This window comes from Populus alba, chromosome 1 (genome assembly GCF_005239225.2).
Source record: "Populus alba chromosome 1, ASM523922v2, whole genome shotgun sequence".
Lineage (NCBI taxonomy): Eukaryota > Viridiplantae > Streptophyta > Magnoliopsida > Malpighiales > Salicaceae > Populus > Populus alba.
In genome coordinates, this window is record NC_133284.1 from 38,840,089 (window position 1) to 38,861,906 (window position 21,818).

At 32.3% G+C, this 21,818-nt stretch overlaps 1 protein-coding gene across 1 annotated transcript; it reads right to left on the minus strand.

Annotated features, from left to right (window-relative positions):
* Positions 1-10,596: 10,596 nt before the first annotated feature.
* Positions 10,597-15,523, minus strand: LOC118036938 (uncharacterized). The gene is made up of 3 exons (XM_035042805.1): positions 11,317-15,523; positions 11,117-11,214; positions 10,597-11,004 (listed from the first exon to the last, which is right to left on the minus strand). Exons 1-3 carry the CDS (start codon positions 15,521-15,523, stop codon positions 10,597-10,599), a joined length of 4,713 nt encoding a protein of 1,570 aa, XP_034898696.1.
* Between the last annotated feature and the right edge of the window lie 6,295 nt (positions 15,524-21,818).

A 21,818-nucleotide genomic window follows, 5' to 3' on the forward strand; every position in this document is an offset into this window, starting at 1 on the left:
ATGTGAAATTTGTTAGTAGTAGTTAGCTTTGCCGCTTTAATAAGCAAAGTGGGCTCGAAAGAGGAAAATTAGAGCGTGGACAGGTGTTTTTGGCCGCTAGTAGATTTCACAGCATGTTTTGTCTGACACGTGGAGGAGTTATTTACCCTGCATGCTTCTCAAATCAAATGTAACTGCAAATTCCATAACATAACACTGTTGTGTATTTGATTTTAATTAACTAAAGTTTGCATTATTTCAGTCAAATCCAGACAAGATAGGCATGCCAAACCCATAGTCATTACACCCAGCCGGGTTTATATGTTTTGTTTTTCCATGTATAGTGTTTTTAAAAATATTATTTTTAAAAAAAAAATATTATAATAATTATTTCATATGTTTTTTTACATATTAGTATATTAAAATTATAAAAAATACTAAAAAATTATTAATTTTGATATATTTTCAAATAAAATATATTTTTAAAACACATTTAAAAATAAAAACCATCACACTTTTAAAAACTTAATAAATAAAATAACTTGTAATTTGTCGAACTCCAATAATTCAAATTAGATTTCATTTCAAGGTTAACTTTATATTATTTAGGTGAGACATGGATTAAATAGGTCAACTTTAATATTTTTTTTTAATTTTTATCCAAAATAAAGTTATCTCATTAAAAACAAATACACTAGGACAGATAAATATGTGTAAAGGTGCAAGTTTGGGATGACTTTTTTTTTTTTCATGTTTCATATTAGTCAAGTTTGAACATAGTTATTAAACCCAGTTGAGGGTTTGGTCGGGTTCCGGATTTCATGAGTTCACCCGAGTCAACCCATATCAACTCAGAAATTTAAAAAAAAAAATTAAAGTTTCAATATTTTTTATGAAAAAAATCCATGTAAATATGAGCTATATATTGTGAATAATAAAGTTTAAAAAAATATTTTAAAATTTTTTTATCCTGCATTAAAAAGATATTATGTTAAGTTTTTAAGTTGAAGTATTTAAACTAAAAAAGTTTTTTTATCCCGCGTCAAAAAAACATAACTTTTTTCTTGAGAACATAGAGTATATATACTAATGGGTTTCAAATCTTCATATTGAAAAAACATGATTTTTTTCTTAAGAACATTGAGTATATATATTAAGGGGTTTAAACCCAAAACCCACATTGAAAAAATATAATTTTTTTCTTGGGAACATAAAGTATATATACTAATGGGTTTCAAATCCCACATTAAAAAGATACTATATTATCCTTTTAAGTTGAAGTATTTAAACCAAAAGGTTTTTCCACATTGAAAAAACATAACTTTTTTTCTTGAAAACATAGAGTATATATACTGATAGATTTTAAATTCCACATTTAAAAAAAAAAATCAGGTCTAGCCTAGGTCGACCAAGTTTGGCCGAGTCGTTGCACCAACCGGTCTTTTGATAAACTCAAACCAATCCAGTCTCTGGATCGACCGGGTCAACCCGTTGGGCCTGTCCAATTTTAATAACTATGGTTTGAAGAGTGAGAAAAAAAAATTGTTCCATCCGGTTTGGGGTGGGTAAGGGAGTTTCTTATTAATAAGAGATCATAATATTTTTTTATTCACAATTAATAGTTAATGTTTAATAGTCAAGAAAAAAAATAATATTAAATCTATATAAATATTGAGATTTATTGAAACTCTCATACATGGTTAAATGCAAATAATTAAGTATCAATTTAATAACATATTTATTTAAAAATATAAATTATTCAAGAAATATACATGTTACTTAAACTTATCTCCATTTATTTATCAAGAAACTTTATATCGACCTATGTCAATTGGGTTTTGTCAAATGCCCGTAAAAATAATTAGAAGATTATACAAACTACTAAAAGAATGGAGTTTTAACCTACTACTTTACTTTGTGAAGCAACTCTTCATTTTTTTTTATCTTTCTTTTTAATTTCACGCCTAAACATTTTTTTTCTTTTTGATTTAATTCTTTTATGACCAAATTCTATGAGATAATATAAAAAATTATAGTAGAAAGACAAATTAAATGACAACACCATAATGTAAAACACAAATACAAAGTATGGCCAATCTCAAAATTTTTAGAATATTGATTTTGGTTTCAAGATCCATTTTACTTATTTTTCATGTTCTTATATTTGAAAGGAAAAGAGAAAATTAAATGAAAACAATGAGGTTTTTGGTTGGTCATAGTTCAACCTTAAAAAAATATATATTTTAAGTCAATGAATTCTTCTTCTCTAGAGGAATTCAATGGAAATGTTTTACACTCTAACATGGCAGATAAAATATATTATATTTAGTTTAGTTTATTTTAGTTTGATTTATTATTTTTTTTCAGATTAGCTTTAGTGTGTGGTGGTGTTGTTTAGATTTTTTTAGGTATATAAGATTTTTTGGAGATGTTTTCAAGTAAAAACAAGTTAAAAATTAGATATTTGGAGTCAAAAAAATATAAAGAATGATTTTTAAAGTATTATAATAATTGAAAAAAAAACCTAATCGATGATAAGCAGCTAACAACCCATCACCTGCTTTAGAAATATATAAGAACAAACATTATGACAAAAAAAAAAAAACACAGGAGCAAGCTCAGGCTTCTGACTCCAAGTGTGCACGCCTGGTTTTTTATTTTTTTAATATTTTTAAAATTACATGATACTTCAAAGAGATTAGTTTGACTTGTATAAAAAAAAAGAATAGAAAACTAACTTCTCGCATTAATATTTAATTAGTATTAATATCTTTTTTGTATTTATTAATTCATATATTTTTCTAGTTTATTTGATAAAGCATAAACCACATCTTTTCATTTCTCAATTAAAAAAATTATAACACATGAAATATATTTATAATATAATTATTATTTTTTCACATTAGAAATCCTACTTGAAATGTAAACAACATGTTTATGTTTATAAATTAAAAAAATATGATACTTTAAAATGCATTCTTAATATTAATTTTTTATAATATTCAAAATTAACATAAAATGTTTCCCGTGTTGCAGTGTGTGGGTGATAAAACTAGCAAAATTTATAAAAATTAGCCCGAATCTTATAGAAAATGTGCATTATTATATTTTGACTTAGCTAATTAGTAGCACATTATTATTATTATTAATTTGGTTGAGAATAATCTCACTCCCGATCGAAATTAAACCCCTTTCTTAATAACACTGAAGACAAATAAACTATATCTGAATTAATATACTCTTAAAAATAAATATCGTTAATCTTCATGAATTTAGTATAAAAGTTTTTGCCGCTCCAAAAACCTTGGAAATGGTGAAATTTGCACGCACAGAAAAGTGGAAATATATGCGCACATTGACTAAAGTCAACCGTGGTCGTTTCAGGGGGGGGGGGCAGATAGGAGTCCAATAGAGAGGCCAGAGCCCGTTTGGTAACGTGGTGGCTTCCACGTTTCCTGCGATTTCAAACAACAGGGACACGTGCGCGAATACGATGATGCGATGGTCGTTGGCCCACCCTGTAGAAATGAAAATACTTGAACAACAGGTGATGTGACCTTTCATTCACCAAATTGTTTGGGATATAATCGTGTTTTTCATTTTTTATACAGTAAAATTTACTCTCTAATGCTATAAAATTTATAACTAAAGAATAGGAGATTTCTTGATTTTTCATAAGTTTTTTAACAATAAAATCAATTTTTTTTTTTGCTTCTGAGATTAAAAATTTGTTGAGCTATTGGGTAGGAATATTTATGGGTTTCATGATCTATGTACAATGAGAGCATATTTTTAACCTTGGAAAAGATTAAAAAAAAAAAAGAAGCTTTGCTTGTAAGGGTACTTTAGTATTTTCACACAGGAATTTCGTATATAAAACAGGTTTACGAGGGATATTTTGATATTTTGATATATTCTTTTTAATTTTTTATTCAGAAATATGTTGATATATGTCCAAACGCGTTAACAAGTGAGTGATGTCCACTTCATTTAGGTGGCGCTTGTGATATCACACAATGGCCAAATATGATCATTCATCATTTCACTGGATGCACAACCATCTTCTCTTTCACATGGTGCAGTGCATATAGGCGTGTGGTGGTTGGGCTGTCATCGGTGGTTGTTTGTTTTTTATTTTTATTTCTCTCTCTCTCCCCCCTGACAACTAAAACAATTCATTGTCCTCTTTGTTTTTTATTTTCAATTTTAGTTCTCATTCTTTTAATTTCTTATTTTGTTTTTGTTCCTTTTATAAAAAAAAAAAAATTCAATGTAGTCCTTCAATTATAATTTCTCATATGTTTTGTTTTTCATTTCGATCCCCATTCTTTTAATTTATTATTTCATTCTTATTTATTTTATAGATGTTTTTTTAATAAAGTCCTTCAATTGTAATTTGTTTATATGATGTTTTTTTGATTTGGTCCATCTAATTTTAATTTCTTATTTTTTTCCCTTGGCTTTTTTGTCAAACTTTTTATAGTTTTTAATTTTATCCTTCAAATTAAATTTATGAATCTTTTTTCTATAGTAATAATATTTATTTTAGTTTGGTCCTTTTTTATTTTGATTTTTTATTTGTTTCCTTTGCCTTTTTGTCAAAGTTTTTATAGTTTTAATTTTATCCTTCAAATCAAGTTTATGATTTTTTTTCAATAATAATAATACTAGTAGTAGTAGTGGTAGTAGTAGTAATAGTTATAATTTGAAATTTTATCTTTCAAATCAAATTTATGATTATTTTTTCAGTAGCAATAATATTTATTTCAATTTGTTTTTTTTTCTTTTGATTTCTTATTTATTTTCTTTGCCTTTTTGTAAGAGTTTTCATAGTTTTTAATTTTATCATTCAAAATGAGTTTATGATTTTTGTTATTTCAATAATAATAATAATAATAATAATAGTGATGGTAATAATAATAATAATAATGGTAATTGTAATAGTTATAATAATAATAATAATATTAAAAGTAATAATGATAATGATATTATCAACTTTATTAATGATACTACTAATGATGAAGATAATATTAGTAATATTGGTAATAATAATAGTTTATTATGATAGTAATAGTGGTGATCATTGTGATAGTAGTATTTATAATAGTAATGATGATGATGCTAGTAATAGTAGTAGTGGTGGTAGTGATGGTTGTGTTATAGTGGTAGTAGTTTCAGTAGTCGTAGTAGTCATATTCATCGTAGTAATAGTAGTAGCAGTAGCAGTGATAACAGTTTTTGGGGAATATAACCACTCAACGAGGGAACACGTCGTCAAGTTCATCAATTAATGTGATAGCAGTGCAACATGCCTTTTTATTAAGATTGTTTAGTTTGTCATTAAAAAAACAAATTACTTGTTTTTTATGCTACCACCTAACTCCATCAATAGTTAGGAAGAGATAGAGACTCATTTCCATAAGCATTTATATATATATAAAAAAAAACTAAAGGTAACATTGGTTGACTTACTAAAAGATTTTATGATCTAGAGAATTTATAAAAAGTTATGCTCTTCTATTAAAAACTCTAAAAGCCAAGTGCACTAAAAATATATTAGAGAAAGAGTTCATTAAACTCATACTAGAAAAGATGTAGATAATACAAGGAAATAGTTCGTAGGAACCAAATACCTAAACATCAATACCCTTAGAGGATGCTCTCAATACAAGAATATGCTAGTGAAACAAGTAGAAAATAAGTCATTAAGGAAAACTTACCTAACTTTTTATCTAAATTATATTTGAAATCCCCATTTAATGACTAACTCAAGTTCTGATGAAGAAGTCTTACAATAACTAATTTCAATCCCTAAAATAATAATAAAAAAAAAACTATTTGACATCATTATATTGAAAAAGCCTAAAGAGGCTAAGAAACCCGGTAGCAAAGATGCAATAACTACCAAGATAGTCGATGATAGTAAAGGATGCTCTTTTAAGATCAAAAGAGTTGAACAAATCTTATTGTTGATCAAATAAATGAAATAAGTACTACAAGAGGTATGACTCAAGGAGTCATGACACTAAGAGTCATATTATCTTCAAAAACCATATTATAAAGGTATTAGAAACTACTCATGTTTCTTTTTTAGAAAAAAAAAAAAAAGGAGAAGCGGATAATGATCTATTTCTCAAAGTATTAATATTAGTGGCTACCTTAGGCTAGAAAGACTTGGTAAAGGACAATGACAAAAGGTAAAGCTTGATCGACCATGACATCGGCTAAAATGTCAAAATAATGGTGATAAAAGTTTAGTATGTACCCCATTCTATGGTATATAAATGCCCTACCTACTAGACTAACCTTCCGAAAGGTGCAAACTTGAGGGATAAAGCTAAGCAAGTTGTGACTTAATAACATACCAAAACATTTTAGGCTTAATAGATCAATTGATAATGAGTGATATAAATAGTAACCATAACAAAAATCATACAAACTTAGTGATGAGGATGATGCAGATTTTTTCAACATTTAACAATATTTCCTAAACTTTATAAAAAGATGAAAACAAAAAAAAAAAAGTCTAAAGATTAGTTTAGAAGATACAATGCCTAAATCAATTGGTAAGAAAATATGATGCAAAACCATACACCTACCAAACAAACAAGCTTTAAATATTGAACAAACAAATAAAATGATCAAGAACAAACAACATCAAGTCTTAAGGAGTAGTAGACAGGATTATATCTAATCTTGTATAAATTAGTAGTAGTGATTGATGATTGATTTCTACTGAAGATAAAATCATGCAACAAAAAAAACCTTTGCACATAAAAGGGATAAAGTTCTTATTCTAACTCAATCTACTTCAGAGCTTACACTAAACCATAATCTAATAAGGGCATATATTACTAAAAAAAACCTCTAGATAGGTAGACAAAGCTATTGTAAAGTTTGTTAAGAAGTATGCGTAGAAAAACCATTGAAGAGTTGAAAAAGTAAAAGGTAAATCTATTGCCAAGGTAAGACCAGAGATCAACCAACAACAATGATATGATAACATTAACCAACATGCAAGGCTAACAACTAAGGAGCTAAAAAAAAACAAGCAATACATTATTGGACTAAATCTTTGTCAGCCCTATAACAAGAAAAAAATATGGCATCATCTGATTAATAAAAGTAAAAACAAGATGCTACTCCAACAACCACCATAATAAAGGATCGATCACTACATTAAAAATAAAATAATAATGGCAAAGACTAGCCATAAGCCATAACAAAAATCATACAAACGTAGTGATAAAGAAGGTGCAAATTTTGTTAGCAATCATCAATATCTCCTAGATTTGAAAAAGAGATGAAAACAAAAATAGTTGTCTAGATATCAATTTAGAGGATACAATACCTAAATATATTGGTAAGAAAATATGATGCAAAACCATATACCTACCAAATAAACAAGCTTTAGAAATTGAATATACTAGTAGTGGTAGTAGTAGTAAGGAGCTCAAACAAAAATAAACCAACATGTTTCTGGCCTAAATCTTTGTCAGCCCTACAATAAGAAAGAAATGTGGCATTATCAGATCAACAAAATTAAAAATAGGTTGCTACTTCAACAACCACCATAATAAAGGATGTATCGCTATCTATTATAAATAAAACAATAGTGGCAAAAAATAAGGATGATGGTAACATCAAAATTTTAAAATAATTTGCTCATATAGGATTGAAATGGCTTTAACAAATGCTCTAATCTAAATAAAAGAACAACTCGAAGAAAAGAATAGTATAATTATCGATGCTAATAGCTTTTTAGATTATGATAAGTTAGAAAAGATATTAATACCCTTATTTATGGTAATATATAATAAGAAGAGGAAGAAGTTGAATTTTCAATCTTGACATAACAAATGAATGAATAAAACTTATTGAAAAAAAATAGATTGGAAATTTCTTTTAACACAAAGATGAGCAACTATGAGGAAACCATATCCACAAATATGGTATTCACTCTTTCCCACTCCTTTGAAACTAAACCCGACCAAATATCTTATTTGGACAGTAATTGTGATGATAGTTAGGAAAAAAAAAGATAGAGATCATTAAAATCGCCAAACAAAACTCGTGATCAACTAATAACCATGTCATACATTTCCATACTAATATTGGTTATGAATCACTATTTGAAACCTCTATACATCACAATAAATCTCAACAATGTACTCCTTGTTAATAATGTTATAACACCTAATATTTTGTCTCTGACCTTGATCAATAAAATTGGTTGTAACAGGGTTGACATTGTAACAACCCCCATTTCGGGATAAAACGACAATCTCATATCAATCGAAATAAAACATTTAATAATTTTTTTTATATATATATACATATATGTTCATGATACCGGAAGGTCCGAGGTTATTGACATGAATTTATTTACACTTCTAATAGTTCGCGTCTCCTAACTAAAATCCTGACCCAATCATCATGGGTTTTCAATTTCCACACTTATACCCACTTTTATCAACCACAATATTTACGATATGCATTATATAACAAGATATCATTATAGATGGATAAAGATAAATAAGTATAATTACATCGGCATAAGCATGATTATATGAACTACATGGTTACATTCATTCAGTCTAGTTTAAACATTAATTATACAAATTAAGTTATACAAACATTTTAATATTTACAAACTACAAGGGTATACTCCCTAGAAACTAGATTACAAGAAAGGAGCCTAAGCTAGGACCTACTCTTGTCGTGCATGGGATGATCCTGAAACAAAATACATATTATTGAAAGGTGAATATTACAATAAATATGACAACATGAACACCTAACAATTTAATAAAGTAACATGTATTCATAATTCATTTGCCTCTCCCTTCTAGTTTTCTTTTTTATTATTATTATTATTATTATCCCTTCCTTGTCCAACTATTATTAATTGTTCCCTCTACCACTTTCAACCTTTATTATAGACTCTATGAGAGATTGAACATGATCATTTTTTTCTTTTTGCTTATCACATTACCGATACCACTATCACTGGTACCATCACCATCACTCCATACGAGTCATTCCAAGGTGATCCCTTTATCTGGGATCCTAACATACACTAAATGTATGTTAGCCCATACATGGTGATCCCTTTTCCCGGGATTCTAGCATACACTAAATGTATGCTAGTCCAATTATGACGATCCCCTTACCCGGGATCCTAACATACACTAAATGTATGCTAGCTGATACATGGTGATCCCCTTACCCGGGATCCTAACATACACTAAATGTATGTTAGTCCATACATGATGATCCCATTACCCGGGATCCTAACATACACTAAATGTATGCTAGTTTACGCCTCATTTCGCACTTCTCATATTTCCTTTGTCAATGATAATTTCATCATTTGGCAATTTACACAACTTTTCACCTTGAATACCCATACATTCAGAAATGCACATTTCACATTGGTAATATAAATAAATCATGGAAATTAACTAGGAAGTATAGGTGCGATTCACCTACCTGAAATAGAGGCTCTATTCGTACTCCCCTGCTGCTGCTGCTGTTGTTGCCCCACGCCTGTGGTCCCTCCTGAAATTCACAGGTTTATCCCATAAGTTCTTCTCACTCATGGATATGTTTTATTATAAACATATCAACAACCAATAAATCTTTCTTTCAGTCATCATTTCTTTATACATATATTTGAACTATTTCTACTTAAAATCCAAACTGTTACTGTCTTGTTTTTGAACTGTCACTGTCTCATTTTTGAACTGTTACTGTTTGAACTGTTACTGTCTAGACATTTGTGAACTGTTACTGTCTAGACATTTTTGAACTGTCACTGTCTAGACATTTTTGAACTGTTTGAACTGTTACTGTCTAGACATTTTTGAACTGTCACTGTCTCATTTGGTGACCCATAACGGGAGTTCTATAACTCCAATTTGAGCAAGACCAATTTCATTTATTAGCCAACATTCAAAACTACAATTTCTATAAGGAATCTGGTCCTAATTCTTTCATCCTCCTACCTGAAATCTCTTGAAAATCAAGAGACGAAACTGTCCAGATTCGTCAGCCTTTCCATTTACACACAACACAAGAAGTTCTTTAATTTAGTAACTCATACTTTTTCCTCAATTTAAGTCTAAGAACTAAAATCTATAGTTTAACATCCAGCCATCAATTCAAAATCAACTTGAAATGACTCATAAAAACAGGTTTAGAATATCTTACCCGATACACATCAAAGTTTTGATCCCTCTTTTTTTTTTTTTTTCTTTTTAATGGCAGTCGGCCCTTCCCTCTTCTCTTCTTGTTAACCCCTTTCCCACCAGTGTTTTATTTTACCTACAGCCCTTAATCTTGGATGGTTTGTAAAAATGAACATAAAACTCCCTCTTTTCTTTCTTTACGTTATCTCCAGATTTGTTTTTTTTTTTTTTTTATGACAAAAGGAGTACTTATGCTCTATAATTATTCTTATTTGCATTTAGGCCCCATTTTCTTTAAGTGTATTTGTTTTGCCCCCACTTCTTTCTAGTTTAGTTTATTTCCTTTAAATTTAATCTAGCCTTGGTTTTTTTTTTCTCGGGATTTACATTCTCCCCTCCTAATAAAATTTCATCCTCGAAATTCAAGTTACGTACCTATGTCGGAGAATAAGTGCAGAAACTTCTCCTTCATCTTGGATTCTCTTTCCCATGTTTGTTCTTCTATTCGAGAGCTTCTCCACAATACTCTCACTAAGGGAACTCTCTTATTCCTCAACAGCTTCTCATCTCGATCTAACATCTGGACTGGCTTAGTTTTCATGGTTAGATCCCCCTCGATCTTCATAGGAACTTGTGGCAATACCCGTGAGGGGTCTATTTTGGCCTTTTGCAACAATGACACATGGAACACGTTATGAATCTTATCCAAATATAGAGGTAATTCTAATCGATATGCAACTGGACCGATTCTTTCCTTAATCTCAAAAGGGCCAATATACCTTGGGGCTAATTTCCCTTTTACTCCAAATCGAATGATGCCTTTCCAAGGAGCCACCTTTAGAAATACTTTATCCCCCACTTGAAATTCTAAGGGCCTTCTTCGGTTATCTGCATAACTTTTTTTGTCTATTCTGGGCTTCCTTCATCCTCTTTTTGATCACCCTCACCTTGTCGGTTGTCAGTTCCACCATTTCAGGTCCTAAAAGCTTCCTTTCCCCTACTTCCTCCCAACAAATTAGGGTACGGCATTTCCTCCCATACAATGCTTCATAAGGAGCCATACCAATGGTGGTTTGATGACTATTATTATAAGTAAACTCTACCAATGGTAGGAGATCCTCCTAATTCCCTCCAAACTCCAACACACAAGATCTCAGGAGATCCTCGAGAGTTTGAATGGTCCTTTCGGATTGGCCATCTGTCTGAGGATGAAATGCTGTGCTTAGATTCAACTTTGTCCCCATTGCCTGTTGTAAGCTAGACCATAATCTCGATGTGAACCTTGGATCCCGATCCGATATAATTGAAACTGGCACGCTGTGAAGTCTGATTACTTCATTTACATATAATTTTGCCAGTTTATCCACTGAATTAATCATCTTCATAGGAAAAAACAAAGCGGATTTTATTAGTCGATCCACGACCACCCATATGGCATCATTCCCCTTCTTTCCCTTTAGTAATCCCGTCACAAAATTCATAGAAATATCCTCCCATTTCCATTCTGAAATTGATAATGACTGTAATTCCCCTGCAGGTTTCTGGTGTTCTATCTTTACTTGTTGACAGATCCCACAGTTCGATACAAATTCTGCTATTTCCCTCTTCATATTTGGCCACCAGTAGTATTCCTTTAAATCCCTATACATCTTTGTGCTTCCCGGATGAGTAGCAAATCGAGATTCATGAGCTTCTCTTAATATTTCATCCTTCAAAATCTTATCCTCATGCAAATAGATTCGTCTACCCATAGCTATTAGCCTATCGGATAGCATTTGAAATGATGTCTCAATACCCTTGTTTACCCTCTCCTTAATCTCTTTTGCCTTTCCATCTGCCTGTTGAGCCATTAAGACCTTGTCTCGAAACACAGATCGGATCTTTAATTGAGCTAACAGTGATCCCTCGGGCCCAACACTTAGCTGCAAGCCCATCTTCTTTAACTCCACTATGTTTTCCTGTTCCTTAAGCTCCATATCATTCATCATTGTTTTTCCCTTCCTACTTAAGGCATCGGCTACTACATTAGCCCTACCAGAATGATAGTCAATCACACAATTATAATCCTTTATTAACTCTAACCATCTTCTATGCCGCATGTTCAACTCCTTCTGTGACATCAAATACTTCAGACTCTTATGGTCGGTAAAGATTTGGACTTGTGTCCCATACAAATAATGTCTCCATACTCTTAAAGCAAACACCACCGCTGCAAGTTCTAGGTTATGAACCGGGTAATTCACCTCATGTGACTTTAACTGTCTTGATGCATAAGCAATCACTCGACTGTGTTGCATCAATACACATCTCAAGCCCCTTCTTGAGGCATCACTATATACCACAAACCCTTCTGTCCCCGATGGAAGGGCCAGCACAGGAGCAGAAGTGAGCCTTTCCTTCAGTTCTCGAAAGCTCGCTTCACACTCTTCCGACCAAACAAACCTGACTTCCTTGCGAGTCAACTTGGTTAAAGGTGATGCTATGGTGGAGAATCCTTCAATAAACCTTCGGTAATATCCGGCAAGACCCAAGAAACTCCGGATTTCTGTCACATTGGTAGGTCTTTCCCATTTTAACACGGCCTCGACCTTTCTTGGATCCACAATTATTCCTTCTGCGGATATCACATGGCCTAAAAATACTACTTCCTTGAGCCAGAACTCACACTTATCCAGTTTTGCATATAATTTATTTTCCCTTAAAGTATGTAGCACAACCCTTAGATGTTGTTCATGCTCTAAATGAGAGTTGGAATATACCAGAATATCATCGATAAATACAACCACATATTGGTCCAGGTAAGGCCGAAACACCCGATTCATCAAGTCCATAAACATGGCTGGAGCATTGGTTAACCCGAAAGGCATCACTGAAAACTCATAATGCCCATAACGGGTTCGTAAGGCAGTCTTTTGTATGTCTTGTTCCTTGATTCTCAACTGGTGGTATCCAGATCTTAGATCTATCTTAGAGAACACTCTAGCACCCTTTAACTGATCAAACAAGTCATCTATTCGTGGAAGTGGGTATCTGTTCTTCACCGTCACTTTATTCAATTGATGATAATCAATGCACAAACGAAGGGTGCCATCCTTTTTCTTTACAAACAGTACCGAAGCTCCCCATGACGAGTTACTAGGCCGAATGAAGCCTTTATCTAACAATTCCTGAAGTTGGACCTTTAGTTCTGCTAATTCCATAGGTGCCATCCTATAAGGAGACTGGGCTATAGGAGAAACTCCTGGAATAATTTCTATGGAAACTTCAATTTCTCTAATTGGAGGTAATCCAGGCAGCTCTTCTGGAAATACATCTCGAAACTCCCTCACAACAGGAATACTAGCCAAATCTATGCTACCTTTCCCCGATTCTCTTACATGGGCTAACCAAGCAGAACAACCTTTCCTCAGTAATTTTCTAGCAACCAAGACTGAAATTACACAGCTTGGAATTACCTTTCTTTCCCCTTTAAACACTACCCTTTTATCACCTATTCCTTGGATTGTCACCGTCTTGGTAAAACAATCCACTTGTGCCTTATGTTTACTTAGCCAATCCATGCCCAGAATCACATCAAAATCATATAACTCTAACGGCATAAGATCTATCCTCAACTCTAATCCTCCAATATATAGTTTTACCCCTCTATAAATATCATCAATATGTATATTCTCTCCCAGAGGCGTACTAACCGTCACCCCTATACTCAAGTTACTGGATAACATACGCAAGTTATTCACAATTCTATAAGATATAAAGGAATGACTAGCTCCAGGATCAAATAAAGCACAAACTTGTATTGTATCTAACTGTAAAGTACCTGCCACCACATCAGGTACAGCTCCCACATCCTCATGGGTCATGTGATATACCCGACCCTGAGTCCTCCCCTCTTGATTTCTGGGCCTCCCACGAGTGGCACTTGTCCCTGACTGAGTAGACCTGATAGGACGATCAACTGTCACTGATTGCTGCTGGCTCTGAACCTCAATCCTCTGACTATGGACTCCCTCTATGGTTTTACGAGGACAATCCTTCTTCCTGTGACTCATGTCCCCACAATAGTAACAGCCCCTGCCTACATGCGGGCACTCTCTCCATCGATGCCCTTCACTTTTACAAATATAACATCTCCCCGGCATTTCAGAGCAATTTCCGGGGTGTCGCTGCTCACACCTCTGACAAAATGGATATCCAGGTCCCTTCTGCTCTGTAGACCCTCCAACAGTTCTAACTCCCTGTCTCGACTGTCCTCCCCAAGCTTCTCTTCCACTGATCGGTCTAGATCCTCCTAGGCTCCCTCCTGGGGTGAAGCTCTCACCTCTTCTCTGGAACTGTCCTGATGATTGCCCACTCTTCCCCTTTTTTGAAAGAGGAGGTCTCCCAGTCAAAAGCTCAAAATCTCTCCTTTTAGCTCCCATTACCTGACTCTGCTCGCCCACTAACTTCGGGGTATCCTTTATTACCCTTTCCATACCTTGAGCAGCCCGTACCAATTCCCGCACAGACTGAAACTGCATGGCTATCAATATCATCCTCAGTTCCTGCCTCAGTCCATCACGAAACCTCTCTACCTTGTGGCGCTCCGTGGGAAGGTAGGTGGAGGCAAAGACTGATAAATCCTGAAATCTCCTCTCATACTCCAGAACCGTCAAATCTCCCTGTCTCAAATCCAAAAACTCCTGTTCTTTCTCCCTCCTATGCTCCCAAGAATAGTACCTCTCCTCAAACTCTTCATGAAAATCCCTCCATCTTAATACCTCCCCTGATCTCCTCTCTCTAATGGTCTCCCGCCAAGAGTGGGCACTTTCAACCAACAGTCGAGTCACACAATCCACTCGTAGTTCCTCTGGCACCTGCATCTGGTTTATAACTCTTTCCACTTTCCTTAGCCAATGCCCAGCAACCTCAGCATCCTCTTCGCCATGGTAAGTCATACAACCCATCTCTCTCATACCTTTCACCCATTGCACTATGGTGACTACTCCCCCTGATCTAGGAGTCGTATTGGAGGCTCCCGCTACCATTCCAGCTGCTACAGCTCTCACTATGTGTTCCATAAAAGCAGGATCTAAAAATGGGTTTGATCCAGCTACGGGTGTCACTGGTGGGGGTATATTATCTCCCCCTTGTTTGGCTGATACCTCGGGCATGGATACATCAGCCTGACGGGACAACGAATCATCTTGGAGTCTCACTGTCTCATCCCTTTCTGAGTACACTGGTGCAGTAGGTATATGAGAAAAGGTGTCTGCCAAGGGATCCCAATATGGATCACTTTCATTATGAAAACTCGGATCACTTCCCCGAACAGGGGATGGATCAGTCCTGGCCCCTTGCCTTGTTCTTACCATCCTGAAATAGATTTCAAAATCATCGAATTATTCTTGCCCCAGAATAGCAACCTGGGCTCTGATACCAAAATGTAACATCCCCCATTTCGGGATAAAACGACAATCTCATATCAATCGAAATAAAACATTTAATAATTTTTTTTTTATATATACATATATGTTCATGATACCGGAAGGTCCGAGGTTATTGACATGAATTTATTTACACTTCTAATAGTTCGTGTCTCCTAACTAAAATCCTGACCCAATCATCATGGGTTTTCAATTTCCACACTTATACCCACTTTTATCAACCACAATATTTACGATATGCATTATATAACAAGATATCATTATAGATGGATAAAGATAAATAAGTATAATTACATCGGCATAAGCATGATTATATGAACTACTTGGTTACATTCATTCAGTCTAGTTTAAACATTAATTATACAAATTAAGTTATACAAACATTTTAATATTTACAAACTACAAGGGTATACTCCCTAGAAACTAAATTACAAGAAAGGAGCCTAAGCTAGGACCTACTCTTGTCGTGCATGGGATGATCCTGAAATAAAATACATATTATTGAAAGGTGAATATTACAATAAATATGACAACATGAACACCTAACAATTTAACAAAGTAACATGTATTCATAATTCATTTGCCTCTCCCTTCTAGTTTTTTTTTTTTTTATTTTTTATTATTATAATCCCTTCCTTGTCCAACTATTATTAATTGTTCCCTCTACCACTTTCAACCTTCATTATAGACTCTATGAGAGATTGAACATGATCATTTTTTCTTTTTGCTTATCACATTACCGATACCAATATCACCGGTACCATCACCATCACTCCATATGAGTCATTCCAAGGTGATCCCCTTATCTGGGATCCTAACATACACTAAATGTATGTTAGCCCATACATGGTGATCCCTTTTCCCGGGATCCTAACATACATTAAATGTATGCTAGTCCAATTATGACGATCCCCTTACCCGGGATCCTAACATACACTAAATGTATGCTAGCCGATACATGGTGATCCCCTTACCCGGGATCCTAACATACACTAAATGTATGTTAGTCCATACATGATGATCCCATTACCCGGGGTCCTAACATACACCAAATGTATGCTAGTTTACGCCTCATTTCGCACTTCTCATATTTTCTTTGTCAATGATAATTTCATCATTTGGCAATTTACACAACTTTTCACCTTGAATACCCATACATTCAGAAATGCACATTTCACATTGGTAATATAAATAAATCATGGAAATTAACTAGGAAGTATAGGTGCGATTCACCTACCTGAAATAGAGGCTCTATTCGTACTCCCCTGCTGCTGCTGCTGTTGTTGCCCCACGCCTGTGGTCCCTCCTGAAATTCACAGGTTTATCCCATAAGTTCTTCTCACTCATGGATATGTTTTATTATAAACATATCAACAACCAATAAGTCTTTCTTTCAGTCATCATTTCTTTATACATATATTTGAACTATTTCTACTTAAAATCCAAACTGTTACTGTCTCGTTTTTGAACTGTCACTGTCTCATTTTTGAACTGTTACTGTTTGAACTGTTACTGTCTAGACATTTGTGAACTGTTACTGTCTGAACTGTTACTATCTAGACATTTTTGAACTGTTACTGTGTGAATTGTTACTGTCTAGACATTTTTGAATTGTTACTGTCTAGACATTTTTGAACTGTTACTGTTTGAACTGTTACTGTTTAGACATTTTTGAACTGTCACTGTCTCATTTGGTGACCCATAACGGGAGTTCTATAACTCCAATTTGAGCAAGACCAATTTCATTTATTAGCCAACATTCAAAACTACAATTTCTATAAGGAACCTGATCCTAATTCTTTCATCCTCCTACCTGAAATCTCTTGAAAATCAAGAGACGAAACTGTCCAGATTCGTCAGCCTTTCCATTTACACACAACACAAGAAGTTCTTTAATTTAGTAACTCATACTTTTTCCTCAATTTAAGTCTAAGAACTAAAATCTATAGTTTAACATCCAGGCATCAATTCAAAATCAACTTGAAATGACTCATAAAAACAGGTTTAGAATACCTTACCCGATACACATCAAAGTTTTGATCCCTCTTTTTTTTTTTTTTTTTTAAATGGCAGTCGGCCCTTCCCTCTTCTCTTCTTATTAACCCCTTTCCCACCAGTGTTTTATTTTACCTACAACCCTTAATCTTGGATGGTTTGTAAAAATGAACATAAAACTCCCTCTTTTCTTTCTTTACGTTATATCCAGATCTGTTTTTTTTTTTTTTTGTGACAAAAGAAGTACTTATACTCTATAATTATTCTTATTTGGATTTAGGCCCCATCTTCTTTAATTGTATTTGTTTTGCCCCCACTTCTTTCTAGTTTAGTTTATTTCCTTTAAATTTAATCTAGCCTTGATTTTTTTTTTCTCGGGATTTACAGACATGATCCCATCTAAAATGTTGATGTCATATATTTGTAAAACGTGATGACCAGGAGTTTAAAACATAGGAATATGTGAGTTATTATGACTTAGTTGTATGTTTTGAGGATTTTGACATAGTTTGTAAACGTATCAGCCAGAATGTCATAATTAGAATTTTAACCCTCATCTATTTTAAAAAACATTAAAAAATAAAAATCTCATAAAATATCTTTTTAATTTTAATCATTAGTCGATTTTAAAAAAAAATTGTATAAAAAAATACATGAAAATGATAACATATATATAAGGACAAAAAAATCAGTGGAGGAGAATATTGGATAAATAATAAGATTTTAGGTCAACTATTAAACTTAAAAAAATTCATAAATAATCTTAAATATAATAAGGGATAAAACTAAAGAGAAAAATTAAGAAAATGGTTAAACTAGCCTAAAAAAAAAATTAGGAAGCCAAAGACTAAAATGTAGAAAGAGAAAAATTAGAAGAGCCATTCCAATTCAATTAAGGAAAAATAATTAAAGAGAAGAATTAAGAAAATGATTGAAATTGGCCTAAATTAAAAGAATTAGGAAGCCATAGATTGATATGTAAAAAGTAAAGAAATTTAAGGGTTCTTTCCAATTCAATGAGAGCACAAAATTGAAAGAAATTAAAATAAATAATCAAAATTAGCTAAAAATGAAATAATTAAAAGACTGATAATGAAAGTGGAAAAAGCAAGAGAATAAAAGGGATGGTATGAAAATCAACATTTGAAAACAATACCATTTTAGGCATAAATTAAAAACCCTAAAAAATAATTAAACTAAAAAATGATACTATTTCACATTAAGTGAAACAATCTGTTTTGTTAGTTAAAAAGAATAAAATTAAGGTTAAAGCAAAATAATGTCATTTTTGCCTTTAAATTCTACAAATTTTATAGGTTTTAAACATGTTTGATTATCCTCAAGCAATATTTGTCTCCAATTTATAGCTTTGATTGACTCTCCCCATGAGGAAAAAAAACATATGTTTTTGCTTTTTAACAGGGCAGCTACTATCCAGAGGAAATGAATCTCATTTTCATGCTCTAATCTTCTCTCATAAATCATGTAAAAAGGTAATAGTCGCTAGCTTGAAAGATTTTAATACCCAACTCAGTTTCAAGACAATTGTATGGATCTTTTAAGCTAAATATTGTATGAATTTTAAAGGGTTTTGAATAACATCCCTCTATAAATAGAGGAAGAAATCCTATAGTGGGAACAACTAGTTTTGATTTTTTAAAAAAAAATGAAAGAATTTAGGAGAAATCATATCGTTTTTTCTTAAGATATAAAGAAAAAAAAAAGGCAAAGGAGACAATAGTTAAGAAACCTATGCATCAAAGCAGTATCGGTGTCTTTAGGCTAAAGCAAAAGGTTCTTATGGTATTCAAGGAACCAACAACCTTAAATTAACAATGTTTTTTTTTACACGATCAAAAGATTGATGTCTTATCTCAAGTGCATGAGTGTTGAAGTAATAAATAACTCGACAAGACCGGAATCGAACCACAAGGAGGTGAACTATATAAAATTATAAACAACAAATGAAAAGGATTTGAAGAGAACTTTTGAGATGTGATATTGATGTGAGTATTAATCAAAGATAAAAGTAATTGTCAAGGTTAGAAGATCCACTAATAATATTAGAAATAAGTATAGTATAAACTCTTTTTATTAATCAATTAGAAACCACACACAAAGGAGGTTCCAATCGAATGATTTACCCTTCATAGTTCTTTATAAATTTTTAACATGATCATATTAATTATCTTATTTTAGTAACACCATACTTTTAAATATTATCAGGAATTCATGATGTTAACTTATGTTAACAACAAATCGAGTTCCTTTTATAGCACAAGTGTCACTTATACCATACAGTAGGCTATAAAAGTGCGAAGTATTTATTGTGTCAAGGGTTGTACAACACAAATCTAAATTAATCATTTAACAAGCAAGGTATTAAGAATAACAAACTTTCTTGGATATAAACATTGAAGTCCATGTTAAGTTTATATTATATATATTCTAACATCATTAGTGAAACCTTTTCACATTGATATAATAAACTTAGCTAAACATTGTGAAGAAGAGAAACATAAACAAACTACATAAGAACATAGTTATGATGAAAAACATAAACAAGAGATTAATGAAATCAAAACTTAAACGTTACAAAAATACAAAGAAAGAAAGCAAGAATATGATCTTGATCTGAATACCAAGATGTCTAAATGTATAACAAATGCCTCCTTTTATAGGCTAAACTTTATAACTATTGATTTGATGACTAATTATTGAGTAGGTGGCTACCTTTTGACTTGGTGACAACCATTATCTTCTTGTTTGAACAAAACATTATTGTTAACGTTAGAATTTAAACAAATAGTCTCATGAAAGTTCTTTGAATGTGTCTCATCTTTCCAATAAAAAAAGAATGAGCTCATTTGAACTTCTAGCACTTGAGATATGGGTTGAGCACTGAATAGTGTCTAGGCTGCAGGACAGATTCGGACCTCTCTTTTGTTGCTACAATTTGAACTTGAAAACAATTGTTTTTAATCTTGGACTCTCATGAACGTTTTAAGCCTATGTCTTAGCTTTCCATCCATATAAACCATATCTAAATCCATATTCTATAGCTCCAGTTATGATCCAATAATCGAATGATGTTCCAGTTTGAATTGAACAACATCTCTTCTTTAAGCTTAGCCCTCTCTTTGTATTTTCACTTTTAATTGTTAAACATAACAATCAATCCTTTAAGTTGTGAGATATGTCTGTATTTAAAATGAGCATTTACCATAAATTAAAGATATCTTATGTTATTAGACTTATTATTATAAAACATGCTCAAGTTAGGAATTTAAATGATACTTTAAGTGCAATATAATGATATAAAACCTTGATAAAAATGCACTTTTGAGTACTAATCACACCCCCCAACCAATTTATTACTAGTTCCTAGTAATCAAAGCGTTAAAACAATTTGCGACATTTAAAAGTAAGGCATTCATTATTCAACTTCTATTAATCTATCCAAATAAACAAACTCTCATTAAATTTATATATATCTACTTCATACTTCTTAAATCAGATATTAATAAACCTTCACTTTGTGTTTAATATATCAACGCATAGTTTTGGGGCTTTGCTTGGATAAAAACACAATTTTATTCTGATATTTTTCTAAAGTAAACTTCCTTGGGTTGGGATTATTGTCTTTTTTTTCTTTATACACACACACACACACACACACACACACATATATAATTTAAAACACAATGCATCTTTAACCCATATAACGAGCTTTAGGCTAATGACTACTAGACCAGTTGGTCTTAAAGCATTAGATGTTAAGACACGCATACGAGCTTAGTAGCTCGGGTTGCAGATACTAATACATAAATTGTGCAGTGTTTGATTCCCTTAAGTTTTTTTCCTTAACCCATATAACAAGCATTGGGTCAATAGCTCCCAGTTAGGTGACTTTAGGGTATTAGGTGTTAAAACATCCTTTCAAACTTAATTGCTTAGGTTAGGGAGGCTACAAAACCAAACTTATTTACATTTTTATTTTCATTAATATTATCATTTTTTTTGAAAATTATATACTATCCATTTCTCTTAGTTATTACCTTTAACAAAAGAACATAAATAATATAATAATCCAATATGGAACCCACAATCATATGCTAAAGTGTGTGTGTGAAAATAAAGATTTAAGAATACTTGTTAAATGAGTATATGAGCAGAATCAAGTGATAACAATGCGAGAGTTTGTAAACTTGAATATTTCAAGAAGTGT